Source organism: Parus major, chromosome 18 (genome assembly GCF_001522545.3).
Source record: "Parus major isolate Abel chromosome 18, Parus_major1.1, whole genome shotgun sequence".
In the NCBI taxonomy this organism is placed as follows: Eukaryota; Metazoa; Chordata; class Aves; order Passeriformes; family Paridae; genus Parus; species Parus major.
The window spans coordinates 2,884,894-2,893,702 of NC_031786.1; the positions used below are offsets into that span (position 1 = coordinate 2,884,894).

General features: G+C 41.5%; 1 protein-coding gene across 3 annotated transcripts; it reads right to left on the reverse strand.

The window, feature by feature from the left end:
• Positions 1–791: 791 nt before the first annotated feature.
• APOH (apolipoprotein H) lies at positions 792–7,604 on the reverse strand. Of its 3 annotated transcripts, none has more exons than XM_015646126.2 (8): positions 7,499–7,604; positions 6,248–6,424; positions 5,585–5,681; positions 4,190–4,266; positions 3,468–3,656; positions 2,704–2,883; positions 2,037–2,234; positions 792–1,219 (listed from the first exon to the last, which is right to left on the reverse strand). In XM_015646126.2, the coding sequence occupies exons 1-8, from the start codon at positions 7,560–7,562 to the stop codon at positions 1,149–1,151; spliced, it is 1,053 nt and encodes a 350-aa protein (XP_015501612.1). In that variant the 5' UTR covers positions 7,563–7,604; the 3' UTR covers positions 792–1,148. The 3 variants fall into 3 exon arrangements, with proteins under 3 accessions (XP_015501612.1, XP_015501611.1, XP_015501613.1); XM_015646125.1 differs by having other exon boundaries at positions 6,248–6,442; positions 7,499–7,577; XM_015646127.2 differs by lacking the exon at positions 6,248–6,424 and having other exon boundaries at positions 7,499–7,581.
• Positions 7,605–8,809: the final 1,205 nt, after the last annotated feature.

Below are 8,809 nucleotides of genomic sequence, written 5' to 3' on the forward strand. Positions count from 1 at the left end.
TTGATCTTAATATTAAATGGTCCTTTTAAAAGTTCTGCAGTGGATTATTACTGTGGAGCTCATGCTTTTTATCAAAGAAAGGCTTTTAAACTGCAGAGGGAACCCTGTATGACTCATGACAATTTATTATAAGTGTACCACAAATATTTCTCTATCACTTTCTAGTATGTTGAAATTATAATTACTTTTTCTGAAAGAAAATACAGACATAAGCACAAAGTTTGCCAGACTGGATGATACCAGTGAGCTGCCTGTATCATAAATCAAATTAAAAGTATAATTTACTTCAGAGCTACTTAATGACCAGAGATCAGAACTGTTGCTCAATGATGTACAGTTCTCTTAAAAAAAAAAAAAAGGCAAAAGATAGAGAACTGAAGCAATTATATTGCGTAATATTGAAACAGAGGTAAAAATTAACAATGGTTTAAAACAGTTTCAGGTGAAGTTAGAATCTCAAAAATGTAAATAGTCTTACTAACTTAAGCAAATTTTTTTTTAGAGATATTAAAAACCTCTTTATCTGATGCTATTGATGTTTAAATCATGGTTGGATACTTGGCTTCTAAACTCATTTGGAAATCTCCGTCTTTCTACTGACGTAAATTCTGGAAAATCCCAAGCTCATGACCCTCTGCTATCTATAATTAAAGGTCCACTCCCTGACACAGGGGAGTGGTAATGGAATCAGAACCCAGTAATTACTAATGATTAAGGCCTTTTGCTATAAATCTGTCCAGAGCTAAAGGATCTGATTGATGATTAGATAATATTAAATAAGAACACACTAGTGGCTGAAAATCACTTTATTGTAAAGCAACTGCTGTTGAGGAAGTCATTTACAGTTGCATAAATGTTGGATATGTGGAAAGAGAAGCAGTAGTGCAGGGATTTGGAAGAAGGCAGAGACAAGAGAATGGAAGTTAATGGCTGAAATGATGTGTTGTAGCTTGTGGAAGAGACTGGTGGGGATGGTGGGAGGGAAGAAAGCATTCACAGAATCCGGAGTTCACCTGGATATTTACACTCACGGGACCTGAGTTATTTACAAGACCCAAGTTACACTCACAGGACCTAAGTTTTCTTCTCACATGTGGAATGTTCTGTCTCAGTAAGGCAGAAATTTAGTACTGGGTTATTTCTCTGCTTCAGGCTTCATCTTCACATGCTTTCATGTCTGAGGGGTCTTTCTTCACCAGACTTGAAAAAAAGCCACGTTCTGTTGGAGACAAGTGAAGAACTTGGGTTAAATTCTTGAAACATGACAGCTGAAAACAACAGCGAGGTGAGCAGTCAGTCTTTGAATCCTAGTGAAACTGTTGGAAATGTTCCTTTATTTTCTGTGTTAGTAAAGCTGAGCTATGTGCATCAGAAGCCAAATGTGAGGAGAGATGTTTTCATCATGCATGGCTGTGCTTTTCCTTCGCTTACAAATAAAAATAAAACTTACAAGGAAAATTCTATGCAAGCAATATTGACAAAACAAATGCGAAACATTTCCTCTTGCTAACAAAGTTGGTAATGTTTATTTATTCTAAAAGCCTTCATGCCTGTGAGGCTGTTCTTCCAGCACCAATTCCTTCTCATAGCTCTCAGCTGCTTTTCAACACTCACGGTCCAAAGTGTTTTCCTGATCAGCATAAGGTGGGAATAATTCACCAGAATACGAGGAATATGTCAGGTTCTGAAACCTGCAGCAGTGTTCAGGCTTTTTATCCCTGAAAAACGTGCTGATCTAAGGATTTGTGAAATGCCAGAATACTTTAATGGCCTTTTCTTTGGGCTAGTAACATCTTTAAGTAACATCTAGAACAGGATAGGAATTAAATCAGGGCTCTGACACAACCAAAAGAAAATTCTTGCTGGGAATTCTCTCCTCAGGCCATTTTCTTCCAAAATACCCAATAACTCAGATACCCAATAATTCCTATAGCCACTCAAGCAGGTCTTGAAGGTGAATTATGACATTGTCCCCCACACTCAAGCAGCTGCAATTTCCACCCCACCCAGTGGTTTGTGAGCAGCCTGGCTCATACCTTTAAAACAGGCAGGGAGGGTGAAGTTGCCATCCACACACTCCACATCTACAGTGTAGGCACAGGATTTTTCCTTGTTCTTGCAGAAGAAGGATACAGTTTCTCCGTGCATAATGCCATCCTTCAGGTCATTCTGAACTCTCTTCTTCTCACCATTGTACAATACTACAGCTTTCTTAGCTGGGATTTTACATGGTGCTGGAAAAAATCCGTTGTAAGGAACAGGTTTGAAAAGGGGGTAGATTAGATCTCATCAGAATTCTGTATAAGTGACATTTGGGAATGAAAAATTATCCTACATATAGACAGAACTTCTGCTGGTATTAAAATGCTGAGGAAATTCAGACCCTGAAGCGAAGGGTCAAAAGTTTCCAGTGGAAATCCAGCCTCAGTGTAATTTCTAATGACATGAAATAGGAAGAGGAGAGGAAATACTCAGACAGAATAAAGTTACATGGCTGATTATTGAAGTGAATCCAGATACATCATGTCATGCAACATTCAGTGTTGGGAGTGGGCTTAGATTATCAGGGCCTTGCAATTCCTTTTTTGGCTTCCTTTTGAGCACAGCTCTCCCACAGAGCAGTGGCAACTCAACAGTCAGAGCAGTGGTCTGCTGGAAGAGTTCAGTTTGATTCCTGGTTTTTAAGGGATGGGATGTGCTCACCTCTACAGGCTGGCTTTGTGGACCAGTTTCCAGTGTTCTCACAGCGGGAATGCTTGGATCCCTCCATCACATAGCCAGGCTGGCAGCCAAAGCTGACACTTTCATTGTAGTGGTACGTCCTGCGCACAGCAAACTCTATGAACCCATTTTCTATTCCTATTGGAGTGGGGCAGGTGACAACTGCGGGACAAAAACAAACCCAAAGCTTTATCAGTGTCACAGGTCAAAAAGACAGCTATAAACCTGAAAAATGTATAAAGACTTTCAAGGTGGTTCATTGCAGCCTCTTTCACAGCCAGGGAAAGCTTAAAAACCACAATGAATAAATTAACATTACTTATTTTAAATACACATCTTTTGCAATCTTTGGTTATAACATGACTTAAATGTGGTGTAATTTAACTAAAAGCAAGGAAGTTTTTCGGACTGAGGGTAAGGTTGGCTATTTCTTAGGTGAATGTGAGCACCTAGAATCAAATGTTGGCTGCACACTGGAGGCCAGGCTCAGGTTCCCCACTGTGCACCAGGTTTAGCAGGGTTTGTTTATATAACCTTTACACCTGCAGCAAATATTTTGTCAATCCCATGTTATGTGCCATGGGTTAGCAATCCCCTGCAATGATTGCAGAATTCAGCTGCAGAATAATTGTGCTGTATTAAAACAAAATACTAAAATATCAAAATTAAAATACTGTTTTTCATTTAGTTTTGTATGTGCAATTCTCAGGAGTATTTTTTGGTGTGGATAAAAGAAAGTTACTCACCCTTGCACACTGGAATGCTGCTCCAGGTGCCATTGGCCGTGCAGGTGGCTGTCTCATTCCCAATCAGGGCGAGAGGAGGGACACATTCAAACAGGATTGTGTCCAGGAAATGAGAGACGTTTCCAGGATTTAGGCGGCGGTAAGAGAGGACCCCAAATTCCGGAAGCGAGGGAGGTGCACAAGTCACCGCTACAAAAGCACAGCAAATTAAGGCTTAAAGATCAAATAATTGTAGAATCAGAGGAGCAGCATTCTTAAGACTAAATGAACCCACGTGGAATCATAGCTGGCAAAACATAATTAAAAGTGTCAAGGGCCTCAGAATATGGAATTCATGAGTTTTGCAGGATTTTTCAGACAATATTACTGCTTTTCAGTCAAGTGTTGTTGGAGGATAGGTTATAGTAAAACCCTGCCTGAGCACAAAGACATGACAATATCCTCTTTTTATACACAGGGAGGAGGAATTTGAGTGGATAAGCATCTTACCTCCAGCTGTAAATAGCATCCCTGATCCCGACCTTTTGTTCAGACCTTTAAACTGTATTTCTCTAAAACCCACACATATAAAACCAAACATGCAGCATTGTGCTTGATTTTCCCAAACCAGCTTTTGCACAGCGCTGGAGGACACTTCTGAATAAGGCTGTATATAATTCTGAGCAATGGAAAGGAGTATTTCTGGAATAGGAATAAGGATAGTTTTTTATTGAAACACATACGTTGACACTGTGGAAAAGTTCCAGTCCACTTTCCGTCTGCCATGCACTGGCTCGTTCTTGAGCCAACGAGGTTGTAGCTGGAAACAAACAGACCTGGTTATCAGAGCAGGGAGATCAATCAAAGATCTGTCATTTCTCAGAAATAAGAATCCAGCTCTGAAATCTTTCTCTAGTTTAACAATTCCTGACTTCAGAGGAAGTTTAGAATCATGTCTGAAAAACTGTTAATATCCAAATATTGTAAAGCCCCAGGCAGAAGTCTTGATACAACAAGATGCTTTGTCATTTCAACTTTATATTCTGTTTTACATATTAATTTCTACAACTGATTAATACTATGGATGTATGTAAATAGCAAATATTGATCTATGATTGCTAATGCAAATGTTATGGTTTCTTGGGAGGATTTCCCAGTTAATTATGGCAATTAGGATCAAATATTGGAAAGAACTCAGTACTCTTAAGAACTAAAGTCACCAAGATGCATTATTATATTTTAATCCCAGACATTTTAATTTCCATATGCATATTACATACTTATCTCCCATCCTCTGTATTCACACTATTGACATCTACTCTGAGTTTTAAAGAAATATCCATCATATGTTTGGCATTTCAATATCACACAGCTGAAAACCAGTAAATTAGAATTAACAAAATCAAATTGAGTCCCATTGCTACACTTGTTGTCATAGTTGAATTTATTTATTCCTTATCTCATTTCTCTTTTACAGAAAGAAGTTGTTGAGGCTGTTGACACTTTTCAGTGAGCTCTGGGCTGTGTCTCACCTGTGATTTTCCAGGTAAGCCCTCTTTCATTGATCACTCAAGTACAATTAAATACCTACTACTATCAAATACTACCCTGCATCTACCATAAGTATTTTTTTAATTGCATCCTTTTTCCTAAAGCTAATGAGTAGCCCTGAGGAAAAGTGCATTTACTGCAGGTAAGTTAGGATTAACCTCATGTTTTCATTTACTGAGCTTGGAAAGATACAGAAACACAATTTCCACTCTTCAGAGCCCAACAGCATAACTTTGATGGAGATTATCTACTCTCTGCTGTAGGATTTCATCTCATGATGTAATAAGAGGATTTGAAAAGCAGGGGAAAGCATCCCAGAATAAATTTTTACATAAAATCTCTGCTATTTTGGTGGTTTCCATATTTGTAAGGCTTTTCTTTTGGAGTAGCAAAGCTCTATAATGTTATAGCCAAGACTGAACAGAGGTGGATCACCAGTCAGGATTTTTTTAATGATTTGTGATATGTAAATGAGTTTTTATGTGAAGTTTTCAGTATAGTTCTCTGTCCTGCAGTGTATGGCAGTGGGTGATACTACAGTGTGATTTAGGTTGTTTATTTAGCAGCATGAGGAAGGGAACACTTACCCTGGATCACATGAAAAAGTTACAGTACTCTGGTACTGGAACTCTTCAAAATCCATTTTCCCATTCTGCAGGGGTGGAGGAGGGGGACATCTCTTTGCTGTTTATTGAATATATACAAAAAAGGATAATATTAACTCATAAGGCATGAAATAATAATTGCATTATGATGGGAACAAGTAGATAATAAGGGCTCATCCTGGTGGCTTTCACATTTCTCCATTCCCATGTACTACATGCCACAAGTCTGGCTGTTTATGTGTCTGTCAAAATACAAGTTTTTGGGACTAAATCTTTTTAACACTGGATTGTCTGAGGAATGTAAATTGTCTGCAGTGAAATGATGGAAATGCCTCTGAGGGGTGCAATAAATGCAGGGGTTATCAAGCAGCACATGCTGTTAGGGGGCAAGCTGTGCTGGGCTGGGGCAGATGAAGGTTCACCCTGTCCAGCTCCAATCTCCATCCCCATCCAGGAGCAGGGGCTGAAGGGCAGGTGTGGAACAGGGATGGGAAGATCCTTCCCATCACCACCCCTCCTCCACACCCTGCTGTCATCCACCGAGCGAGGGAAGATCTGTTCAAATCCATCCCATTCCCCCATGGGCTCTGAGATATCCTTTCCAGATCCATGAAGGCAGGAGCAGGAGTTGCTGTGGGTACTCACGGAGGCAGAGCAGGGTGTTGAAGGCCCACTTGCCCGTCGGGAGGCAGGTGTACTTCCTCTGCCCACTGTTGGGCATGAACCCGGGCCGGCAGGTGTACTCCACTTCCTCACCCACTTCATACACCTTTTTGTCTACATTAAGTGTGGCAAACAGCACTTCTGGTGGCCTGGGACAGACTGGAGGAAAGGAATTTACTAGAGATTGGGTAGAAAATTGGAGTGGTTTTTATTTCTCAGCTTGAAGCAGAGGATTCTCTATTGTCATGAGTTATAGTATCTCCCTGCCCTGAGATGTCCTTTTGTCTTCCTGAGGCAGCTGATGGCTGCCGTAAGTATTAGGCAGGGAAAAAAATGTGGTGTTCTTCTTCTCCTCAGGAGCTCTACCAATGGTCCTAGTTAGGTTTTGTGTCACTTTTTAAACCTAAATTTACTTTTCCTTCAAAATAGATTTATGAAGGTGGTGCACAAAGTGAGTCAATTACAGTAAATTACCTTGGACAAAATAGGGTGAGAAGGACTTCAAAGCAAACAAATGCCTTTCATTTTTAAGTTTGGTGGGGGTCTGCCTGAAATCAGGTATTTTTTTCTTGTAATTAAGTTTCCTTTTTTCTGATTTTTCTGTTCACTGGGGTAGGCCCAGTGTTCCATGAGACAGCTCTGCTTCCCAAACAGCTCTAACACGGTGACAGCAGGAGCATCTCATCAGCCAGAGGGTGAGAACAGGAGGGAACAGCGAGAGAGGAACGGAGGGTGCAGGCTGAGCTCCTGCTGAGGACATGGAGAGAGGCTTCTGCTGGCATCGAGGGGAGAGCACAGAGGGACACAGAGCTCAGGATGGAGAAATAAATGGCAAACACGGGGAGAGGGGACATGAGGCAGTGCCCAGAGTGGGGGAAAGGAGGAGAAAAGTGAGGCAGGAGCAGTGCGGGCATGGAGGGGTGAGAGGGTGAGCAGGGATGGAGCAGGCTCATTCCTGGCACACACAGTTCCCCCCTGGCAGCCAGGCAGCCTGAGTCCCACAACATCTCTCAGCATTTCTTCTGCTTTCCTTCATTTTATGCTTTTGTACACTCGCCACAGGAAGAGACAGAGGAAAGAATAGAAAGGAAAAAGAGAGGAAAAGCTTTCAGAGAAAAGCCCTGTTCAAAGCACTTGACCGGGATTATCTAGAGGCTTTAAAATGCCGTTGTTTGCAGTTTCCCCATTCCCACCTGAGGATGGGATTGTTATTAGCAAGTGGAAGACACTCACCTTTGGATGCGAGAGCGCAGTGGCTCAGAGCCACAAGGCACCCGAGCAGTGCCAGGGGCTGCATCCCTGCCAGTCCCCGACGTCCCGAGTGCCCCCCGGGCCAGGGCTCTGCCCTTAAAAACCCACAAAAGGATGGTTACATATTAACTCTTTGTGTTTATTCCCATCCCAGTAAACAGAAGATAAAAGCTTCCTTGTGTCGCTGCTAATAAAGGCTGAAACAACCGTCACATGTTGCGTTTGGGGCATAATGCAGGAATTCAGATGGCAATTTCTGCTCCACACTGGCTCCTCTCTGGTTGTTTCTGCAGAGCATCTCCTGTTGGGACCGATGGTGCTGGACAAAACAGTATTCTCAGCATCTGTAGAGGATGAGGATATTTGGAATGCAAAATGGGGTTGAATAATAGAACTGTCACTCCAAGGCTCATGTTTATCACTGGAGCATGGACATTTCTGTGTACCAAAGACTCCTGATAGTTATAGCAAAATCATTTCAAGGCAAAATGATCCGTTTTGGAGTGACATTGGTATTGTAATGTGCCCCCAGTGATGTACCAACCTCATGCCAGTTTACACAGATGATGATCTGGTCTGAAACTTGGGGCTTCAGGGCCCTGTTTGATCTGATTCCTGTTGTCTTCCAATTACCAGCTAACCAAAGGCAGCAGAGACAGTGCTCGGTGCCAGCACTGCAGGAAGCCTGAAATGATGATTCCTCTTCTTATTTGTGACAAGGGGGTCATAAATCATATTTTTGGGTGGCATAAAGCCTTGTTGTGGCACTGCAAGTTTGGAGCATCAAGTCAGAACTCGACAGGTATCAGCTGAGGTTCTGATCACTGCAGTTCTCCTAATTTAGCAGATTTCAACTGCAGGAGCATCTGAAGAGCAACCAAAATAACATTTGTGTAATGATTGTTCCACAGTTTGGTGTTTCTAATCTAAGTATCCTCCTCCCCTGCTGACTCACAGCCTGTGAGGGGGAGTGAGGGACATTTGAAGCTCTGAGAGAAGTTGGGTTATGTCAAGCTCTTACTGCTGGGATCTCCAATTGTTTGTTTTGTTTTATAAAATTTCTCTGTTTGTATTTGAAACATGAATTTTAGCCACAACATTAAACAATTGGGAACACGCTATTCTTCTCAGAAAGAAAACGCTGTGAATGTCCTGCTCAGAGTATTTACTAAATGCACAGTGCTGAAGGGCAAAGTACCACTGCTAAACCAACAGAAAAACATTGACTTCATTTTCTGTATTTACATCTGATTATTTTTCCATTTGTCGCAGCCTGATTTTTCCTCCTCTCTT

What these genes read in the sequence shown, in the direction of transcription:
- APOH (XM_015646125.1), bottom strand. Translation starts at nt 7,562, where the DNA reads ATGCAGCCCCTGGCACTGCTCGGGTGCCTTGTGGCTCTGAGCCACTGC. An exon ending in AACTTTTCCACAGTGTCAAC is followed by an intron (nt 3,657 to 4,189) that starts GTATGTGTTTCA and finishes GTGCTTTTGTAG; the next exon opens with CGGTGACTTGTGCACCTCCC. An exon ending in CCTCCCTGCCTGTTTTAAAG is followed by an intron (nt 1,220 to 2,036) that starts GTATGAGCCAGG and finishes TGTCTCCAACAG; the next exon opens with AACGTGGCTTTTTTTCAAGT.